Raw genomic sequence first — 20,945 nt, 5'->3', positions numbered from 1 at the left:
TCTCAGCCCATATCAACCTCCCAGTCAGTTTAGCACCTGATGAATGCCTGTGAAACACAGAAACAACTGGTGCCTCTCCTAGGGTGCGTCTTGCATTGGCCCTTCCCCACACTTGGAGCCCCCTACAAAAGAGAAACAGCTGGTTCCCAATGTGTGAGCACAGTAGGTGCTGTAGGGGGCTGGTGCTCAGTCTTGGCCTTCTGAAGATGAAGCAATAGTTGCCACAGTTTACACCACCAAGGTCCCTTCTAGGCACCTGTATCTGAAGACGTCTGTTAAATATTTGTTCAGCACAAGCTACCCAGGGTTGAATGGTTTCAAGTGGAAGTAAGTCCTAAAAAACAAGCAGCCTCTTCTGTTTCTGTCTATATATAGCCTTCCTGATGAACTCCAGGGACCTTCAGGTAGACAGCTGGAGGTGGGGGTAGGGATGACACTTTCCTGGCATCCCCTCACTCAGAGCCCTGTTCTCACACATAATTTGTGTATGTATTGAGAGGTCCACATTTCTTTGTAGTAAAACCTCCAAAAGTGAGTTTCAGGAAGTGATACCAGTCCATATTTATGCTGCTTAAATGTACTCCCTAGCTTCTACTTTCAGGGTACTGCAGAATTTGAAAGAAAAGTTTGCCTTGAATGGGAATACAAAACTGTTAAGTCATTCTGGAAGACACAGTGTCCTAGAGACACCTTTGAAGAATACTTGGTTTGAAAAGGTGTATTTTGAGCAGCAATACTGAGCTGGGTACCTCTGTGGCAGGAAAAACCCTTGGAAATGGGACCAGGTGAGGGTGGCTGTCCCTCCACCTTCCTCTGCTGAGTTAGCCTCAGTGCACACCAGCAGAGAGGCCAGTGCCCAGATCTTGAAACCTCACTCCACAGTAAAAACTGTGACATTGCTGCGCTTTTCACATGGTCTCCTCCTGGGTCCTTGTTCTGGGAGGCTCTTCTCTTGCCTAGGCATGGGCCCTCTTCCCCAGCCCTTTCTCGGGATCTGACCTTGATCTTGTGGTCTCCGTGCACACCTTGGTTCCCCAAGTCTTCGCAACCTAAGCTGGAAGGAATCCCTGCCCCCGCCCTGGAGAGCTCATAGTGCAGACGTGGTGAAGGTGGCTCGAGACAGTGGGAGCTGCTGTGGAGCCCTCGGTGGGTTCAGGATGGCTTCTTGGCTGCTTAGGGGAAGAGAAATCAACGAAATCCGGGTGGAGGGAACAGCTCAGGGCTGGAGAGTGCCTGGCTTTGTCATAGCCCCTGGAGACCTCAGGTGACCTGCCCTTCCTCGATTCCTTTTTTTTCAAGTTCTCCAGGGGTTTATGCAGCCAAGTTTGAGAACTACTTGTGCCACTGAAGCCCCTCACTCCTGCGCCTCCAGCTCTCCGAAGTCTTGGGCCAAGGGGCTGTGGTCTATGTTCTGCCTGTGCTAGGAGAGCAAGACTGGAGTCCGCCGGGGCGAGGACCCAAGCCCAAGCCCACGGGAAGACTGCCAGTTGCGACTGCCAGTTGCCGTCCGGCCTTTATGCGAAAGACCCCGAGGGTAGAAGACCCGGACGCCTTCGGACAGCAGTGCGCAGGCGCGGCCCACACACACACCTGGTACTCCCAGGAGTCCTGGGCTCGAAGCCCGGCTGCAGCACGTACTCCGGCGCGGCTGCGTCACCTAGACTCCGGTTCTCCGCTTTTCGGACCGGCTCTGGGGACCACCACCACCGCGTCCTCCAGACCCTGCTCACCCGACCCCGCCACTCCCCACGCCTAGATGCGGCCGTTGGTCCCGGGGGCAGCCGCCGCTGAGTCGGGGGCAGGAGGACAATCACCCGGAGGGATGGAGAGGAGGACTCCGGGAGGGGTGAGGGTAGAGAACACAGTGCACTGGGGCCGCAGGAGGCTCCCTCCCCGCTCTCAGGTCCCAGAAAGAAAGGGTTTGCCCTTTTCCGGACGTTGTCCAGAGTGCATGGCTCTCGGGTGAGGTCCCCGGCGGCTGGAGAGATCGCGGGCTGTGGGGTCTGGCTAGCCCGGGCTTCCTGGTGGCAGGGCCGAGGGCCAGGTAGGGTGGCAAACAGAAGGCGGGGAGACCGAAGAGGGGGCCGGTGGCCGTCAGCGCTACCCTTTTCCGGACGGCTCCCCGGGGCCAACGAATTTGCCCTCGCAGGGCTCCTGGGCTCGGGGCCCTACGAAACCTGTGTCCTGGCGGCTCCGGAGGGCAGGGCTGGTGTGTCTCAGCTTTGCCTTCTCTGAAATGGAGGCGGGCACAGGTGAAGGAGGGGCTGGGGGCGTGGCTAAGGCGGCGCGCTTTGAGAGCAACCTACACCCTCCCGCCCCAGAGCCCCGCGGAATGTGCTGTGCAGGCTGAATCTGAGGAACCGGCTGGGTGGGGGCGGGGGGCGGGGATGTCCTCTGAGTGGGCGCCAGGAGCTGCCCACCAGCCGAGTCCTGGAAAGAGGGAGTGAGTGAGTTACTGGGAGTCTGCCCCGTAACTGCGTCCAGGACGGGCACCAAGAGGAAGAGAGACCTGGGCAGGGGCTGTGCCAGGCCCAGTGACCAGAGGAAAAGGACCCAAGCCCCAGTGTCAGCCATTCGCGAATAGTGGTTTGAAGCCCACCGAGCTCCCCCAAAACAGCTCTGAGGAGTTTGGGGGATTTGACTTTGGCTTCAGCGTTGGAGGAAAAACATCCATAGGATGCAGCATTCAAAATACGGGTATCTGAAGAAGCACATCCCTTCCACTATCCATTCCACTACCCAGGATCTCCCTGTTTCTAGTTTATTATGTATTATATATTTGATAATATATTAATATAATTATGTATATTTCCAGAATTTTTCTATAACATACAAGCAAATATACCTCTGTAAATATCCTTTCTAAATGTTTTCTGTACAGAAAGGTAGCATAGATTACTTACTTACTGTTCTGTACCTTGCTTTATTTCCCCAGTCTGTTTTAAAGATTATTGTGAGTCTTTGTTCTTTTTCACCACTGTATAGTACCACATGATACAGATGTACGGTTACTCATTCAACAATCCACTATTGATGGACATGTATGTCCTTTCCAAGGAGGTCAGGTGCATTAAAATGAGCTGCTCCAAGTGGGATTGCTGGATCAAAGGCTCTGGGTATTTGCAGTTTTTAGAGGTGTTGCCAAATTGCCCTCTGTAGGGTAACTTACACTTTCACCAGAGATGTGTAAGAAAATATTTACAACATTTTTCCAAACCCATTGTAGACCCGTTTTATGGCTGAACAGTATTCCTCCACGTGGCTGAGGTAGCTTAAACCAGGACATTTGTCATTGAGGGTGTGGAAGTTGTTGCCAACCCTTCTGATGATAGAAAATCTTCAGGTCTAAGTAAGGGCCACAAGGGCATGGCCCACCTTCCAGCCCTCAAGCTGACTGTGGCTCAATCCTCACCCCAGGTGCCTCCTGACCTTCTGGTCCCTCTGCCCCATTCCAATCCAGTGCCAGTCCTACTTGTTGGTATGTTTTTTTTTACCGAAGACACATGGGATGAAAACCCCTCACCCAGCTGCTCTTGGGCCCTGTAACATACCTCCATGCTATGCTCCTGCCCAGAACTCAGCACCCAAGCCAGGCTGGGCTGGCACATTTTGTATTCCCCAGAATTTGCCATCATACCTCCTTGCCTTTCCCCGGACATTCCTTCTGCCTGGATGCCCATCTCCTCTCTGTTGAACTCCTCCTAAGGGCCTGTCTGTCCTCAGTCCTTGCCACCCCCTAGTAAAACCCTTCTGGCCTTTCTCTCCCTCCAGGAGGACTAGAATTAGGACTGGGTACCCCATAACCTGGAAACAGGACAGTCCTGGCAGCAAGCCAGCAGCTTGGGGAGGGCCATGGTGGGGCTGAAGAGGTCAATAGGAGCTGGAGCTGGCCTCCACAGTCAGAGAACCCAGAACGGTGTTCACACTGTGTAGACCAACCGGGCTGGGGGGAGGATAGGCTTCAGTAGCTACAGCAAGTCAGGGATGAGCCTGGGATATGGGGTTTGTCTCAGGCTCCCCAAACCGGGGATCCCCTAACTTCTGTTTCTATATGAATGAATCACCCTGTAGCTGTGGGCACAGCTGGCCTTAACTCAAGCGTTGGCTGTGCTGTATCAGCCCCCAGTATTTCATGGGAGTCAGTTAGATAAACTTAGGTCTCTGTATCTGGAAATCCACCTAAGTCTGGCAGGGAAGAGGCCTCTACTGTCTCAGCCGATGGCTGCCCTCAGAACCCCAAAGCTCAGGTAGGCCCTGCTGACCCTCAGGCCTGCCTCCAGGGGGCGCCAGTGTCAATCCCAATGTTCAACATTGCCTCTATCTCATGTTCCAAAGGATCTCCCTACACACCTTGGCGTCCAGCCCCTAGTCTGAGGGGAATTGGGGAACAGGAGAAACTGACAGGAGCTGGTAGATGGAAGGAGAACAGAGACAGGCTTGGACAGGGATCACCTACACACACACACCCGCTTCTCAAACCTTGGCAACCCCCTCCCTGCCTTTGGGGTGTCTGCTGGGCCTAGGGGTCTCTCGGCCACTTCAGGTCACCTTACTACATCTCAGGCTGGGGTTCCATTTCCCTCTTTGCTAACATACTATTGGATATTTTCCAAGCCAGATGTTATGGTCTTGCCCTGCCACATTTCTCCTCCAGGCCTCAGCCCCTCACCCACCTGCATAAGTGTGACCCATGCAGGCCCTGGTCCTGCCCCTGGGTGAGACTTAGCCTTCCGTATTCCCCCATCTGTAAAATGAGGGAGAGTGTTGCTTGTCCCCCTGGGCAGGGTGGGACATAAATAAAGGAGGTTCTCTGAAAGCTGTATCTGCCTGGCATAGGTGACTGTTACTGCTGTTGTTTTTGTCCTTACAGGAAAGCAAAGTCCAAAAAGGGGAGAGGTGGCAAAAAAAAAAAGAGAACCCAACACGAGCCACTAAAGGAGCACTAATAAGACACAGAGTTGATGGGCCCTAATGTGTTTAATGATAGATGTGACATCACTTCCCCAGAAATTGTCATTCATTCATTTCCCACATAGTCACTGAGTTCCAGTTTGCGGGAGGTACAAGCTCTACCTGAACACAATGCGAAGATCAGGACAGTCAGGACAGTGAAACAGGAGGTAACCAGGAGCCAGGATATCAGGGCCTGATCAAGTCCCAGTCTGGGGAGGCTGGTCAGGGAGGGCTTCCTGGAAGAGGGGACATACCGTCAGGGGGCATTATGATTTATAGGAATCCAGGAAGTTCTCCTGATATAATGACAGATGGGAAAAAGAAAATGTAATAGAATATAATTTAAAATAGACCGTATTAAGTGTAGGGAGAAGGCAGACCAAGGAGACTGAGCCTCCCAAGGGAGTCAGGTTACCTATGGGGTAGTGGGAAGTGATTTGGATTTTCCTTCTTGGGGAGCTTACTCCGGGTGATTCAACTCCCACTCCCCACGTCACTCCGCCGCCCACGATTCGAAGACTTAGGAAAGAAAGAAAAGCAAGAATCAGATCCGGTGCGCTGCCCAGCTATGCGCCCCTCTAAGGTCCAGAGGATCCCTGGGAACCCAAACCCCGCCGGCGGCGTCCATGGCCAGAAGGAACCCCGAATTCCTCCCCATACCCCGCGACCCTCTGTGAGGACTCTGAAGCCACTGGCCTGACCCCTGACCTGGAACCGACCCCCAACTACCAGCAGGGACCCGGCGGGGCGGTGCTGGGCGCCGCGGGCTTCCCGGCCGCAGTGTCGCCGCAGCGCCGGCCCCGCCCCCGCCCGCTCCTCCCCCCCCACTTCCCCCTCCCCCCCAGGCGGCCGCGGCCCCGAGCGGCTCCAGAACGGAGGCCCGCGCCGAACCCAGGTGAGTGCCCGCCCCGGGGACCCCAGGCCCCAGACCTCTGTCCCCGCCATCCCGGCTCGGCTGCCGGGTCCCGGCTCCACAGTCCCCGCGACCCGGGCTAGCTCGCGCGCGCTCTCAGATCTTGGACCCCGGGCCGGCGCGTTGGGGGCTGAGGTCGGCAGTCGGGGAGAAGAGACATGCTGGAGGCTGGAGCGCCTCTGTTCCTTCTCTCCTCCCCCGCCAGGCCCTTCCTCGCTTGCCGCGGGGCCCTGCGGTGTACCCGTCCCCCTTCCTGGGCCGTCCGGTTTGGTGAGGGCACCTGGACCAGCGGGAAGGCTGCAGGAAAGATCTTCCCAGATAGAGGGAACTGCACGTGCAAAGGCAGGGAGAGTGCACGGGAGTTTTGCGCCTGAGCCCGGCAGGGGAGCAGGTGAGGGCAAACTTGAATTCCATCCCAAGGAACGCTGGAAGGCACTGAGGGCCCCAACTGGACAGCAACCTCCCCACTGCTGTTTCTGTCTAGCCTGCACTGGCTTAGGGGAGGGTGGTGTCCCTGTGAACCAGGACACAGGCTCCTGGTGGATAGTTAGCACTTGGGCACTGTTACAACTTTTCAGCATTGGGTAGTTTGTAGGCAAGGGACAGCACTCCACAAAATCTTGGGGGGGGGGCGGGGTGCAGGGCCCCCTCCTGCTGCAAGAACCTTTGCCCTTGAGGCAGCAGAGCTCCAAGCCAGCCTGCACAAGGTAGGCCTGCGGAAGGTTCAATCCCCAGCAAGTCTGTTTCCAGGCCCAAGGCCCTGGAGGATCTGAGACACCTGGGCACCTGGGAAGGGAGAAACAGCCTAGACAGGTAACTGGCAGCAAGTGAAAGTTCCACCTTTTCTGACATCTGTGGCCCAGCAGATGAAGCCTAGGCCAGGCAGGCAGGAAGGAGGTAGGTATGGCTGAGCCAGAGGAGAAGCCAGGATCTGGGGAGGGGCCCCCTTGTGCCCAGGGAGGGGACAGGTGGGGCAGGTGGTAGCCAAATCTTACAGACTTGCCTTGGTGATGAGAGGGTTAAAGGGCATCGGTATGCCCAGGTGGCCTTTAAGTACCACCACCTCCTGAATTGTAATGGGTGCCTCTAGTGCAGGTTACATCAGATGCCAGGCAGTAGATTGTCCTTCCCAACTTTTCCTCCTGTCTTCTTGCCCCCCTTGCTCTCAGGCACCCACTCAAAGCCCTTGCAGGGATCTGGGCAAGACCAAATAGGTGCCAGCCCCACCTCCAGTTAGACTTCAGGAAGAACTTCCAGGGAAAACAGAAAGGATGACAGTTGGATGGACTGGGGGAAGATCATTTGTAAACAGGGCAGCTTTGTCCCAGGCCTTCCAAAGTCCAGTCTGTAAGCTGAATCTTCCAGAAGGCCCACCCTGTGGCCTTGAGGACTTTGGCTGCAGGGATCTCTTTGCTGACCAGGTGACCTCTCCCCATGGCTTTGTGGCTTGCAGGGTGATATGGGGGCTTCCTGGGTCCCCTCCTATCTTGAAACTAACCAAGGTGGGAGGGAAGTGGGAGGCCACCCGGATGGCCCTGCCTGCTGCCTGACCTTGGCAAGCCCTTGGCCCCTCAGTTTCCTCATCTGCTGTTGGATGTGATCTCAGCACCGTAGGCCTGGAGGACATTTGTGAAGGGGGGAGGTGCACAGGGTGGGAGCTCATGACTGCTGGGCCTGGGCTGTGTGCCTGGCCTCCCTTTCCCCCAACCCCATCAGGCCTGGGCTGGACGCCCACTTCTATTCACCATGGAGCTGGGTTTCCCTGGGGACAAGTAGCCTGGCCCAGCCCACCCCCACCCCACCCCTTGACGCACGCCCCCAGTCTCTCCTGGCCTAACTCACACTAGGAGGAGGAGTAGAGGCTGGGCAGCCTCTTGGACCCCTGCCCCACCCCACGCCCTGCCTTCCAGGGCCGGTCCACCTCTGGGCTGGGCCAGGAAGAAGAAGCTGTGGCTGTCCCTGGAGGAGGTGGGTATCCAGGGGCTGCCAGCCGGGTGGGGGCCAGGGCCTGAGAAAACTAAACATTACCCCCACTGCAGGAAAGAGAAACCCCTGGACCAGGAAGGCTCTGATCTGCCCAAGGTGCCCTGGGGTTTGACCCCAGGCATTGTGGCCTCCCTAGCTGCTGGATTTTGAGTGGGTTGCAGAAATCAGGATTTACTGGACAAGACAGCTACACCTAAAAGAATGGCTGAGGTTGGAGCAGAGGGGCTCCCCAGGCAGTAGGCACAGCAAAGATGGGAGGGGAGAGTGAGGCCTCAAAGGGGAGGTGCCACCAAGGTCCCCTACATGGTTCCTAGCTCAAATGTGCTTGTCCTCCAGAAGCCCCTCCCCTAGTCTGTCTCTATCTCTCTGTATCTCTACTCACATTCCCCATCAAAGCCCTGGTCCCTACAGATGCCTCTGTCTCCCCTGCAGGTCCTGGAGGCAGCTCCTGCTGGGATGGCAGCTCCAGCATCTTTAAGGGCCACAGGGGGTCCAGCCCCACCGGGGGCACCCTAGGACTCCCACAGCCATCTGTGCACCTGCCCCCCACTCATCTGTGGGCCACTCGCCATGGGTGGGTGCTTCTCCAAGCCCAAGCCAGGTACCTCCTCTCTTCTTGCCTCATTCTCCCCTCCCTCCTCCTCCCTCCTCCCTTCTCCAGCCACATCCTTCCTCCTCCCCCTCCCCCCTCTGCCTCTGAAGTAGGTCAGGCCGGGCGGCAGCCGGCTCCGAATGTTAATTCCCTGAAGGCTGGAGGGAGTGGGGGCTTGGAGCCATTCTCTTGGATCCCCTCCAATGGGTCCCCCTCTTTATTTGGGGATTTGGGTGTTTGTGGTGGGAATAGCAGCTGAATCTTTCTTGAAAAGTAGAAGTTCCCGTTCCTCCTGCCCTGGGGGAGGGGAGGGGGGCAGTGTCCCCTAGGGTTGGGAAGAGGGACTCTGAGGACATCCTCAGCCACTATGTGACCCAGGGCATGCAAGTTACCTCTCTGAGCCTCAGTTTCCCTCTCTACAAAATGAGCCTGATCTCTCAAAGTTGCCATGAGGGTGGAGTGTTCACCTCTTCTGATGTCCTGTGTGACCTTGGGCCGAATTTCCCCATTTGTGCATGAAATCCTGCCCTGCCTGGCCCAAGAAGTTCTGGCCAGAGGTGGGGGCCTCACAGATGCTAAGGTCTGCTCTCCATGGAGACCCCTGTCTGTTGGGCTCTCTCTCCAGCCCCTTTTTTCCCTCTTCTCTCTTCACAACACTCAGGAAGGCAAAAGAATGGAGGCATGTTACTGGCTTCTCTAGTGTCTAGTCAGTGCCCCCGCCCACCTGCCACCCAGGCCACCCTGCCCCAACCAGCTCGCCCCAGCTCCCCTTACCTGATACCCATCAGCTCCATTACCTTGGAACACATGAGCCTATTCTCCCTTTCCTGGGTCTGAGGGAGAACTTGGGGCAAGAGGAGACCTTTGATGCCCTGCCAGGCAGAGGAACACCCCATTCATCTGCCTCAGGAGCCAGCTCTCCCTCCCCCCATGCCTATGCTGTGGGTACCCAGCCCTGGGCCTGATCCTACCACCCTTCCTGCTTCCATGTATGACTTGAGCAAATGATGTCCACTGTCTTGACCTCAGCCTTCCTCCATCCGAAGTGGGCAGAAAAATGCTAGCTGGTCCCAAATCTGGCTCCTATAGGACTCCTGGGCTGGCAGGAAGCCAAAAGCAGAGGGTGCCATCTGCAGTTTCTTGTAAAGGGCCTCAACAGGCTGGCCTGCCTGAGGCCCCTGGCCCCAAGCTCCCAGTTCAGGAGCTGGCCATTCTCACCACCCTAGAGGCAGTGGTAAGAACTTGCATTCTTGAGCCTAAATTCAGCCCTGCCCCTTCCTGGCTGTGTGGCCTCGGGCAGGTGACTTCACCTCTCTGTGCTGCTGTGTTCTCATGTGTAAGTGGGGCTAACCGTTTTGCCCCCCACCTCCACCCCCTCATGCAGACTATTGTGCTTAGCACAGGGCCTGGCACACAGGAGGCTGTGCAGAATGTTACTATCCCCTCTTTTAGGAGCTAGGTTCCCTGCTTCCAGGACTCCCCTGTGGAGCTATGGCAGAAGGGCACGATTTTAGACCCCAGGCACTCACACTGGGCAGGTCAGGGGTGAGGCTCAGGGAATTTCAGGGTGTGGGAGTGAGAGCATTTGGGCCATAGAAGTTCAGCTGGGGTCAGCAGGGGCTATAGGGAGACCACAGCAAGCCCAAGGTCTTTGTGCAAATTCTTCACCTTCTATCTTGCTTGACTCTGACTTGGAGCACATCAGCACACATTTCCTGAGCTCACTCTGTATTCCTTGTGTTCCATTGGCTCTGTGTTCCTGATAGGAAGTATTCCAGGCCAGACCCACACTAAGCTCAGAACTAGGAGGAAGTGCAGCTCTCTTGGCATCTGGTCACTTGCCTTTTAATAGGACACAGGTGCTACCTAACAGCTTTCCCTTTTTGCCATGGCTGTCAGGAAGCTCAGAGCTCACCAATAAAATGCTACTACCCAGCTTTATCTGTTGAGCTTCTGCTCTGGGTTACGTATATTAAATCCTTCAGCATTGACTATCACCAAAGAGGTAGGCACTGTTCTCTGTTTTATAATGAAGGCATCTGCAGTCCAAAGGGGCTAAGGCAGGAGCCCATGGTCACATGGGCACCTGGGAATCATTTGCTAGGGTTGATCTGGCTCTGTGGGTGAGCAGAGACACCCTCTCCATCCACCTTTACACTACTGTTCCTGACTTAATGGCTTCCCATTAGACTGCGTCAGCGAGCTCCTTGGAGCCTTCTGGAAGGAGGTGGAGGATGAAAACAGCCTGGCTTGGTTGTTATCTGGGCCCCTGCCAGGCTGTTCCTGTGAGCTCCCTCTCTACAGTTCACATAGCTGGTGTCAGCTGAGTCCAGGAGTATTTTCCTTTTTGATTCTTCTCAAAACATTCTAACATTATTACATAAAGTATGGAAATGGAGGCAAAGAACCTACCCCACCCTAAACCCGCCCCCCTCCCCCTTCTCCCACCTGATACAACAGCTTCAGCTTGGTGGTGTGCTCCCTTCCTGCCCAGCTGGAATCATGGAGGGACCTCAACCACCCCCCTTCCCCTTCCCTCCCCTCCCACGCCTGGGCCAGGCTAGGGGCTGGGACTTGAGGATAAGGAGGTGGGGGGGGGTTCTACCTTCCCAGGCTTCAAGCCAGTGGGGGATTAGCTCTGCAAGAGAGGAGGGACACGCAGGGAGTGGGCAGCCAGAGGAGGCATCACCTGAGCTGTTCAAATGGATGGGCAGCAGTGAGCCAGGGCAGGGAAGAATGGCAACCCAGACCAAGGAACTGCCTAGGCAAAGGTGTGACTCTGTTTATTTCTGGAGTGTCAGGTCTGGGGTGGAGGGGAGAAGAGGTGAAAAGGGGAGAGGGCTGGAGGCTCTGGTGCCTTGGGACTTGGGACTCCTTGGACTCCTGCTTCCCCATTGGGCCCATGCTGTGCCAGGGGCTTAGCTTCCATCACTCAGCCCAGGAGGCCAGATTATTGCTGCTAAAAATTCTGTTTATTGTTTCCTTCTAATTAGAAAAATACCCCAGGCACATTGTAGGGAATTTAGAAAATGCAGAGAAATATACAGAAGAAAATGACAGTCTCCAGCCTACTGACTGCTTAGAGTAGTCGCCACGGGCACTCTGGGGAAGCATCTGCCCCACAGAAGCTTCAAGGTGGGCCCCACGCCCCTCTGTACAGTCCCTGTGCACCCATCCCTTTGGGTACAGTTCACCCCCAAGGCCCCACACCCTTGCACATGAAGGTGTTGAAAAACCAGTGCTTGGCAAATGATGGATTCTTAAACTGGTGAGCATAGCTATTTTAAGAAGTTGAAAATACAGTGTGTACACTTTTTTTTTAATAAAAAAAAAAATCTCAAACCTATGGGAACATTGCAAACAGAACAACAAAGCCTTGGTTTCCCATTACCCAGATTCACTGGCCGGAAAATGAGCCATACCCAGGTTTGAACGCCCTGTTCTCCCTGGAGTCAGACCCTAAACATGCCCCTGATCCTTTAGGGATGTCCTTCTCCATCAGGGACCGTGCAGTTGGAATCAGAGCAGGATTCAGGCCACCAGGGTTCTTCCCCCCACATAAATTCTTAGAGAAAAGGCAATTTCAGGGTCAAAGGAGCTCCATTTGTGGGCCCCTCACTAATTTGTTACTGAAAAAGAAAACATGCAGGAATGAAATCAAGCCAACCCAGCTCACCTCCTGCTGCCTCTGTTCTGCTTCTAGCCTGTTTTTTTTTTTTTAATGAAAAAAAAAAATCTAAGTTTATTTATTTATTTAGAGAGCACGCCTGCAGGCGTGCACACACGATTGTGCTTGCTCCTGAGCGGGGGAGGGTCAGAGAGAGGGAGGGAGAGAGAGAGAATCCCAAGCAAGCTCAGCACTTATGAACTGTGAGTGTGGGCTCGAACTCATGAACTGTGAGATCATGCCCTGAGCCGAGATTAAGAGTCGGGTAATTAACCAACTAAGCCAACCAGGTGCCCCTGCTTCTTGCCTGTTTTAAGGCTCTTTGCTGATGTTGCAGATGGCTTTCTGGAGAGGTGGAGGCACAGGAGAGAACTCAAACTCAAAGGGACCAGCCTGCCCAGAGCCTGTGGCGTGGGCAAGGAGGTGGGCAGGGCTGGAAACTCACAGTGCTGCCCTGTCTACCCTACAGTGGAGCTCAAGATCGAGGTGGTGCTGCCTGAGAAGGAGCGGGGCAAGGAGGAGCTGTCAGCCAGCGGGAAGGGCAGCCCCCGGGCCTACCAGGGCAATGGCACAGCCCGCCACTTCCACACTGAGGAACGCCTGCCCGCCCCTCACCCGTACCCTGGTGCTCAGGACTGTGTGGAGGCCGCCATCTGCCATGTCAAGGACCTTGAGAATGGCCAGTGGGTGCTGGGTCTAGTGGGGCAGGGAGCAGTCAGAGGGCCCAAGATGGGAAGGCATGGTGTAGGCCATGGATAGGGGGGGCTGGGAGGCCTGGAGGGAGCCCTTGACGAGCACCTGTGCCAGCCACCACCAGTGTGGCCTCTCCTGGTCTGGGCCTGCTCCCCAGAAAGCTAGACTCTGGGAAGAGGTGCCCACCAGAGGTGGTGCCTGGTGTCTGGCCTGATGTCTGAGTGCAGCCCCTCTCCAGGATGCGGGAAGTAGAGCTGGGCTGGGGGAAAGTGTTGCTGGTGAAGGACAACGGGGAGTTCCACGCTCTGGGCCACAAGTGTCCACACTATGGTGCACCCCTGGTGAAAGGTGAGCTGTCCCAGTACACACAGGAGGTGGGATGGGACCTCCCTGAAGGGTGCTTGGCCACTGCACCATCACAGGCTGGCTTGGCTCTTCCCTGGACCTCCAGGGTCTCATCTATTAGTGGGGGTCTCCTGAGCTGTGGGGAGGGGCAAGCAGCTGCTGGAACGCAGGGGAGGGGAGCTGTTGCCTGTGGCCCCAGCCCAGCACTGCTTCCCTTAGGTGTGCTGTCCCGTGGCCGGGTGCGCTGCCCCTGGCATGGTGCCTGCTTCAACATCGGCACTGGTGACCTAGAGGATTTCCCTGGCCTGGACAGTCTGCACAAATTCCAGGTGGGGCCAGGGGGGCAGTAGGGTGGGAACCTGGGGGTGCAGGGCAGGGGATGGAGCCCCCCAAAACCTGGTCCTGAGCAACACAGCCCTTGCAGGTGAAGATTGAGAAGGAGAAGGTGTACGTCCGAGCCAGTAAGCAGGTGAGGGTGTGGCTTGGGCTCAGGCAAAAAGGAAAAGTGAGGAGGGCATCTTGGCCCAGGGATCAGCATGTGCAAAGGCCCTGTGGCTGGGGACAGAGTGAAAACTGTGCAGTGGGGATGAGGCTGGACTGCAGCAGCAGGACCTGGCCTGCTGGGATGATGGCATAGGGAGGATGCCATTCCATGACTCCAGCTCCCAGCTGCCTCTTGCTCTCCGGACATCCCCAGGCCTTGCAGCTACAGCGAAGAACCAAAGTGATGGCCAAGTGTATCTCTCCAAGTGCTGGCCACAGCAGCAGCACCAACGTGCTGATTGTAGGCGCAGGTTGGTGGTGAGGTTATGAGGGGTAGGGCAGGGTGGGGGAGAGGTGGTCCCTTAACCCACAGCACCATCCCCTCAGGTGCAGCTGGCTTGGTATGTGCAGAGACACTGCGGCAGGAGGGGTTCTCAGACAGGATCGTCTTGTGCACATTGGACCGGCACCTCCCCTATGACCGGCCTAAGCTCAGCAAGGTGGGAGGAGGGGCAAATGGGAGCCCAGGCAGGTCCCAGACCCCTAGCTCTCTGGGCACAGTCAGGCCCTCTCAGCGCCTTGCTTGTCACCCCTTGGGGGTCTGACCAACTGCCTCTCTGCTCAGACCAGGCCTGTCTGTGGTACCCTATAAAGATGTGGGTTTGGTGAATTCCATTCTGCAACCCCTTTGTGACCTGGGCCCAGCCCTACCCTCCCTAGGCATCAGGTCCTCCATTGCAAAATGGAACACTGGCCACCTGGCCTTATCTCAAGATAGCTATCTCCTGCAGTCCCTGGATGCACAGCCTGAGCAGCTGGCCCTGAGGCCCAAGGAGTTCTTTCGAGCCTATGGCATCGAGGTGCTCACCGAGGCCCAGGTATGGGGCCAAGACTAAGAAACAAGTCTGGGGAAGACTTAGTGAGAACCACAAATGATGTGAGGACATGCAGGCCCCTGGAGGTGTGTGTGGTGGGGGGAGGTGTTCTGCCCTCGTGGCCCTGATGTCTAGGCCCTCCCAGGGGTGCTCAGGCCTGAAAGGCAGCACTGGATATTCTTCCAGTCAGGATTGTGGGCACATGCAGAAATCTGTTCAGAGCTGGGGCCGGAGAGCATAAGGATGGCTTTGAGGGGAAGGTGATGTCAGAACCTTAAACAGGAAGGAGAAGCCAGGTGAGGGAAAGAGGACCATCCAGGTGGCAGGAACAGTGCCTGTGGAACCTCCTGTTCAGAGGGTCTGGCAGGAGCTCGGAGGGGCAGCCAGGCCCAAGTCCACGGCCAGGCCCACACTCTGCCCGGCGGGGGTTGCAGGTGGTTACGGTGGACGTGAGAAACAAGAAGGTTGTGTTCAAGGATGGCTTCAAGCTGGAGTACAGCAAGCTGCTTCTCGCACCAGGGAGCAGGTAGGAGGGTGTCTCCCCCTTGTACCCTGTTGGCACTTGGCAGGGCACCAGCCAGCATGCGAGGGATTGGGTGCCGGGAGCCCCTCACTGATGCTGGCCACATCTCAGCCCTAAGATGCTGAGCTGCAAAGGCAAAGAGGTGGAGAACGTGTTCACCATCCGGACACCTGAAGATGCCAATCGTGTGGTGAGGCTAGCCCGGGGCCGCAACGCAGTGGTCGTGGGAGCTGGCTTCCTGGGTGAGCAGCCGGGGCTGGTGGGGGCAGTGGTCAGGCTGTCATGGCTGGTCCCAGGGTGCAGGGTGCTAGACTACCATGCACCACCCCTTAGGGATGGAGGTGGCTGCTTATCTGACTGAAAAGGCCCACTCAGTGTCCGTGGTGGAGCTGGAGGAGACGCCCTTCAGGAGATTTTTGGGGGAACGTGTCGGTCGTGCCCTCATGAAAGTAAGCCCACTCTGACTCTCGGCACCTGGGCTGTCAGAACTCCAGGCACCCAGCCCAGCCCCTGGCTATGCTCTCATCCATGGCCTTCTTGCCCACCTTCCCTGACAGATGTTTGAGAACAACCGGGTCAAGTTCTACATGCAGACAGAGGTGTCTGAGCTGCGGGCCCAGGAGGGAAAGGTGGGCCCTTCTTCCTGCCCCTTCTCCCCTGTTCCCAGGAGCTGGGCCTACCTGCTAACCCGCCCCCTCCCCACAGCTGAAGGAGGTCGTGCTGAAGAGCAGCAAGGTTGTGCGGGCTGACGTCTGTGTTGTGGGCATTGGTGAGTGAGTGGGCAGGCAGGTGCAAATGAGCACCTGCACATGCTCCAGAATGGCCTTGGGCCAGTCTCTTCCCCTCCCTGGGCCTTGGTTTTCACATCTGTAAAATGGGTACCCCAACCATACCCACTTCACCAGGCTATCAGGGAATGGGTGTTCCACATTTAGCCAGGGCTTGGCATGGAGGATGCTCCCAGTGACTGCTGCCCACAAATACTCGACTCCACAGCCTGCCCCATGTGGGCTGCAGAACACAAACAAGCCTCAAACTGCTCCAGTTGAGGTGCCAGTTTGGGAAAGGACAGAGCTGGGAGGTGGCAGCCTAGGGGCTGGGAAGGTATGGCATGCTGACCCTACCAGGGGCTTCATGGAATTTCTCAGAGGAGGTGATACATGAGGCCGCATGGGAGGCACAGGGTCTGTGAGGGTCCAGGCAGAGGGAACAGGATGCATGAAGGCTGCAGGATGGGCAGCCCATTGGATGAATGGTCTGGGGCTGAATTGTGGTGAGTGAAGGGTATGGGTCATGGAGGACAATGAGGTGGGAGAAGGGAGGGACCAGGGAATGGACATGGTGGCCCCTGTCTTGTCAGGTGCGGTGCCTGCCACGGGCTTCCTGAGGCAGAGCAGCATCAATCTGGATTCCCGAGGCTTCATCCCTGTCAACAAGGTGGGGCTGGGGGATGGTGGTGGCAGGGGCAGGCAGGGTGCTGGGCCGGGGGTAGTGGCATGTCCAAGTCAAGGCCGCTGTGCCACCCACAGAGCCCTGGGCCCTCTCCCCACAGATGATGCAGACCAACGTTCCGGGCGTGTTTGCAGCTGGCGATGCTGTCACTTTCCCCCTCGCCTGGAGAAACAATCGGAAAGTGAACATCCCACATTGGCAGATGGCTCATGCCCAGGGTATGGCCAGCCCTGTGGCAGGATGGGGGATGGGAGGATGCCCAGGGTCTCAGCTTCCCCCAGGCCCACTCCTCAGTTGCTGGCCTTGGGTCCCAGTCTCTGGGTTAGACATTCAAGGTTTTGTGGTGGCCTGTCTGGGAGCCTCCTCCAGGTGATCAAGCCAGATGACAGGGAGCCTGGGTGGCTCAGTCAGTTAAGCATCTGACTCTTGATTTCAGCTCAGGTCTTGATCTCAGGGTGTTGATCTCAGGGTTGTGAGTTCAAGCACCATGTTAAGCTCCTCACTGGGCATGAAGCTGACTTAAAAAAAAAAAAAAAAAAGCTACCTGACAGAGCAAGCCCTGTGGCCCATCCACAGACGCCCCTCCTGTGCCCTCAGGACACCCCACCCAACTAGCCACAGTGTCCCACCCCATCCTTCCACCAGCCCCTCCTTTCCTTTCATCCTCACCAACCTGTGCAGTCACCCAGGGAGAGAGAAAGGGATTTAGTAAGACACGGGCCACCTTCCCACTCAGTGCTTCTGTCTCCCTTGGGCCACTCGACTGGCTCTGTGAACACAGTTGTTTCATGCAGGCCCCTGGGAGGCAGCCATCTGGGCCTGGAAACTTGGGCTCAGTGGAGAACTGTCGTGCTCTATGAGGAATAGCTCCCCCACCACACACACACACACTTGGTGGTCACCATGCCCCTGAAGCCTCATTTATTGTGAACACCTGGTCTGAGTCCCTAAGATGTAGGTACAAGCAAGTTAGCTGCCTCGTGGGGAGGACCACCAGACTCCCTGCACTCACCTCTCCTCTCTCACTTCACATTATCTGAGCATCTGCTGCCTGAAATCCCACTCCTGGTACCAATATGTGCTCAGGTTCAAGGTCTAAAGTTGGTGCTGGTTTTAAGGAACCAAAGACCACTCATCAGCCAAGTACAATTAAGGTTTAACTGGGAGGGTCTAGGAGGCTCTCATAGCCCTCCAACTACAGGGTCCAGTGGGGCCTGGGAATATGAACTGGGAAGCCACCCACGCTATTCTCTGGGGCCCTGGGTGTGGCTGTCATCCCTACTTCCCTGGGTACTTGTGTCCCATTCTTCAGACCTGATGTGTCCGATTATTGTCTGGGTGCACACCTGAAATGGAGGCAGCCCAACAACGCCAGGAAACAGACCTTCTAGATGTGGGGCACTTCATTCAAATTCTCTAGAGAAGCAATCTAAGTGACTGGCTTTGAGCCAGGTGTCTCCTCTGCAATTGAGTGTGGGCAACGGGCTGAGCCATGATGCACCTGTTCACCTCTGGGAAAGCAAGGAGGAGTAGCTCCACATGTCAGAGGTCCCCAGAGAGCCCCGGCAGGCAGTGTAGGGGTGGCCGGGGCTAGGGTCGGGGATCTCATGACCCTGAGTCTTACAGGGCGCGTGGCGGCCCAGAATATGCTGGCGCAGGAGGCGGAGATCAGCACCGTGCCCTACCTGTGGACAGCCATGTTTGGCAAGAGCCTGCGCTACGCTGGTAACAGATGGCCCGGGCAGGGGCGGGGCCAAGTGCGTTTAGGGGTGTGGCTAAGGTGTGTGCGGAGCGCAGAGGTGGAGCTTGGAAGTTAGGGCGGGGCTATGAGCACCCTAGGGGCGGGGCCGCGTCAGCTGTAGGAAGAGTGAAAACTGATTAGGGGTGGACTAAAAGGACCACCTAAAAGGACAAAGGGAGCAAGGCCTGGTGGGGTATTCAGGGGGGATTTAGGAGGCCACAGGACGCTGACCCGGGGGAGCCCCATCCCCTCCTGTACGGCCCACAGGGTACGGAGAAGGCTTCGACGACGTCATCATCCAGGGGGATCTGGAAGAGCTCAAGTTCGTGGCTTTTTACACCAAGTGAGAGCAACTGGGTGGAACGTGGCAGCCGCCGAAGCAGCGGGAGCTCGGTCGGGAAGGGGAACTCATCCCAGAGGAGCTCTGCTCCAGAGGAGGGGACTTACCTGAAAGATGGACCAAGTGGCCAAGGGAGGCAGCTAGGCAGGAGACCCACCAAGGGAATGTGAGGAGGTGGGGCAGTAATAACTCCAGCAGCCACGCACTGAGACAGGACATTTTATCTTCAGGACAGCAATTTGAGGTGGGTGTTGACTCCTGCTTTGACGCTGAGGAAAATCACACAGGTAGAGAGAGAGAGTGGTGATCCCAGGACTGGAGCTCAGCTCTGAACTCCACTGAGGAGAAAGACTGGAACCTCAGTGGGCCTCTGGCAGGATCCTAAAGCCCATGCTGGGCCAAGCAAAGCAGGGAGGGCTGGGTGCTCAGAATATTTCTGTTGTCCTGGGTAAGATCACTCCCTGGGCCCCAGTTGAAGAGGAGTACATCAGGGTCTCTAAGAAGAGAGGCCACTGCTGGGCAGTCCTCAGGCTCAGTTACTCTGTCCCTGCAGAGGCGATGAGGTGATTGCTGTGGCCAGCATGAATTACGATCCAATCGTGTCCAAGGTGGCTGAGGTGCTAGCCTCAGGCCGTGCCATCCGGAAGCGGGAGGTGGAGTGAGTGTGGGCTTCAGAGATATGGGGGGGAGGGGGAGGAGGTCCCCTAAGGGACTGGTCCTTGGTAGCCAGCCACCCCCATAGCCCTACAGAGCCTTCCCTCTATTCTTGGTCCACATCAGTCTATGGAGCATCAGGACTATGGGGTGGTTGGGACAAGGGTTGTGCTTTGTGAATGGGCTGGTTATTTGTGTTCTTGGGGGATAGAAGGGGAAAAAGCTGTTGTCCCAGGGCAGGCCCAGTGCTGTGGGGAGGGGTCAAAGCCCTTGGTCAAAGCCATTGCTTAGGCAGTTACCTGGCATGGGACACCCAACAGGACATGGTTGTACTGAGACTGGCAGAAGCTAGGGGGGTAAAGGCAGCTAGTGATGCCTCTGGGGACACCCTACATAGAGTTGTTGGGTGGTTTTTTTGGTGTCTGGGAGACACTGGATGTCAGCTATTCCCCTCACCCCAGGCTGGTGCCAATGGGAGTCACCCTGTAGACTTAAACTGCCTGCAGAGAGGCCCCCTCCCCCTGCCCAGGGACTGGGGAAATCCTGGAGGCCACGGGACAGGGGTAGGCCTCAGGCTGGAAACAATGGAGAACCAAGAGGGAACATGATGAATGACATGCTCTCTTCCTGGCCTTCTCTCTATCTCTCTCTCTTGCCTTCGAAAAGGCTGTTTGTGCTGCACAGCAAGTACGTGGTTCTCTGTCCTTCCTGTTGACCATTCTGAGCCTTTCCCACCTAAGCCCAGAGCCTGTACCCCATGGTCTTTCCCTCTATGCCTAAGTACCCATTCCTGCTGGGCACCAGGGCCTGGCACAGAGCAGGCCCCCTGCTGTCCTCAGTGATCAGCTGTTCATGGTGCCAAGTGGGGAACCCTCTGTCTTCTACCCTGACTCCTCCTCCCCTCATTCCTGCAGGACCGGCGACATGTCCTGGCTCACAGGGAAAGGATCCTGAGCTCGCATGCAGCAGACTTGGGCAGGCACGCTGGGGCACCAGGGACAGAGGCCAAGCCTTGGGGGCAGGTGCCAACCTCCAATTTCCCAGGATCCCCCAGGGCAGAACCTGAGCCTTCCCAGTGCTTGCCTTCGGTTGCCTGGCTCACCTCCAGAGAGGCTTCTGCTGCCTCCAGGAGATGCTTACCCCCCAAGGCCTCAGCTGCCACTGATGGCTGACAATGGAGGCAGGACAGGCTTGTCCTCTTCTCCCTTTCTTGAGACTGGTTCCCTACAGGACCCTGCAACATATTAGATATTATCTTAAAATTAAAACGCACACGTTTGCATATCTGTGTGACTTCCATTGTAATCGGACAGATACTCATGGAGAAAGCACAACCACACCAAGGAAGTTTGGCCTATGAGCACTCAGAGGAGGTAGCAACTGATGCTACCCCTAAGGTTAGGAAAAGCTTCTCTAACCAGTGTGTTGGATCTGTATTTTCAAAGAATGGCACTCCAGGTAGAAGGGACAGCACATGCCAAAGGTTTGAGATGGGAAGTGCTTCTTCAGGGGTCAGAGGCAGCTCGCACTTGGCAGTTTGGGAGCATGTGCCTACTTGGGGCTGTAGGGGCTGGGTCCTGAGACAATCCATGCTTTTCATGGCAGCCAGAGCTTCAGGAAACCCCATTTCGAAGGTAAAGAAAATGAGGCTCTGCTATTAACTAGGAACGAGGATCTAGAGCCTCTGTGCTACTCTGCCTCCTAGCCAAGGGGAATGTTGAGGGCGAG

General features: G+C 56.3%; 1 protein-coding gene and 1 long non-coding RNA gene across 11 annotated transcripts; one reads left to right on the top strand and one right to left on the bottom strand.

Annotated features, from left to right (window-relative positions):
• Window positions 1–4,958: 4,958 nt before the first annotated feature.
• LOC109493045 lies at window positions 4,959–5,994 on the bottom strand. Its single transcript, XR_002737262.2, has 3 exons — window positions 5,884–5,994; window positions 5,369–5,472; window positions 4,959–5,189 (listed from the first exon to the last, which is right to left on the bottom strand). It is a non-coding gene; the product is annotated as an uncharacterized LOC109493045 (long non-coding RNA).
• On the top strand, window positions 5,781–20,499 carry AIFM3 (apoptosis inducing factor mitochondria associated 3). 10 transcript variants are annotated; one of them, XM_019814924.3, is made up of 23 exons: window positions 5,781–5,848; window positions 6,072–6,257; window positions 7,036–7,834; window positions 8,285–8,453; window positions 12,581–12,794; window positions 13,043–13,152; window positions 13,369–13,478; window positions 13,574–13,618; window positions 13,847–13,943; window positions 14,020–14,132; window positions 14,424–14,510; window positions 14,942–15,033; window positions 15,142–15,272; window positions 15,364–15,479; window positions 15,588–15,659; window positions 15,736–15,799; window positions 16,391–16,467; window positions 16,583–16,700; window positions 18,109–18,207; window positions 18,491–18,566; window positions 19,117–19,221; window positions 19,884–19,904; window positions 20,132–20,499. In XM_019814924.3, exons 4-23 carry the CDS (start codon window positions 8,423–8,425, stop codon window positions 20,169–20,171), a joined length of 1,818 nt encoding a protein of 605 aa, XP_019670483.1. In that variant the 5' UTR covers window positions 5,781–5,848; window positions 6,072–6,257; window positions 7,036–7,834; window positions 8,285–8,422; the 3' UTR covers window positions 20,172–20,499. The 10 variants fall into 10 exon arrangements, 9 of the variants coding, with proteins under 9 accessions (XP_019670483.1, XP_023097472.1, XP_019670484.1 ...); XM_023241704.2 differs by lacking the exons at window positions 6,072–6,257; window positions 7,036–7,834; XM_019814925.3 differs by lacking the exons at window positions 5,781–5,848; window positions 7,036–7,834 and having other exon boundaries at window positions 6,086–6,257.
• Window positions 20,500–20,945: the final 446 nt, after the last annotated feature.

This window comes from Felis catus, chromosome D3, assembly GCF_018350175.1.
Source record: "Felis catus isolate Fca126 chromosome D3, F.catus_Fca126_mat1.0, whole genome shotgun sequence".
NCBI lineage: Eukaryota > Metazoa > Chordata > Mammalia > Carnivora > Felidae > Felis > Felis catus.
Note: the sequence above shows the minus strand (reverse complement) of the source record. Positions and strands in the feature narration are given on the sequence as shown.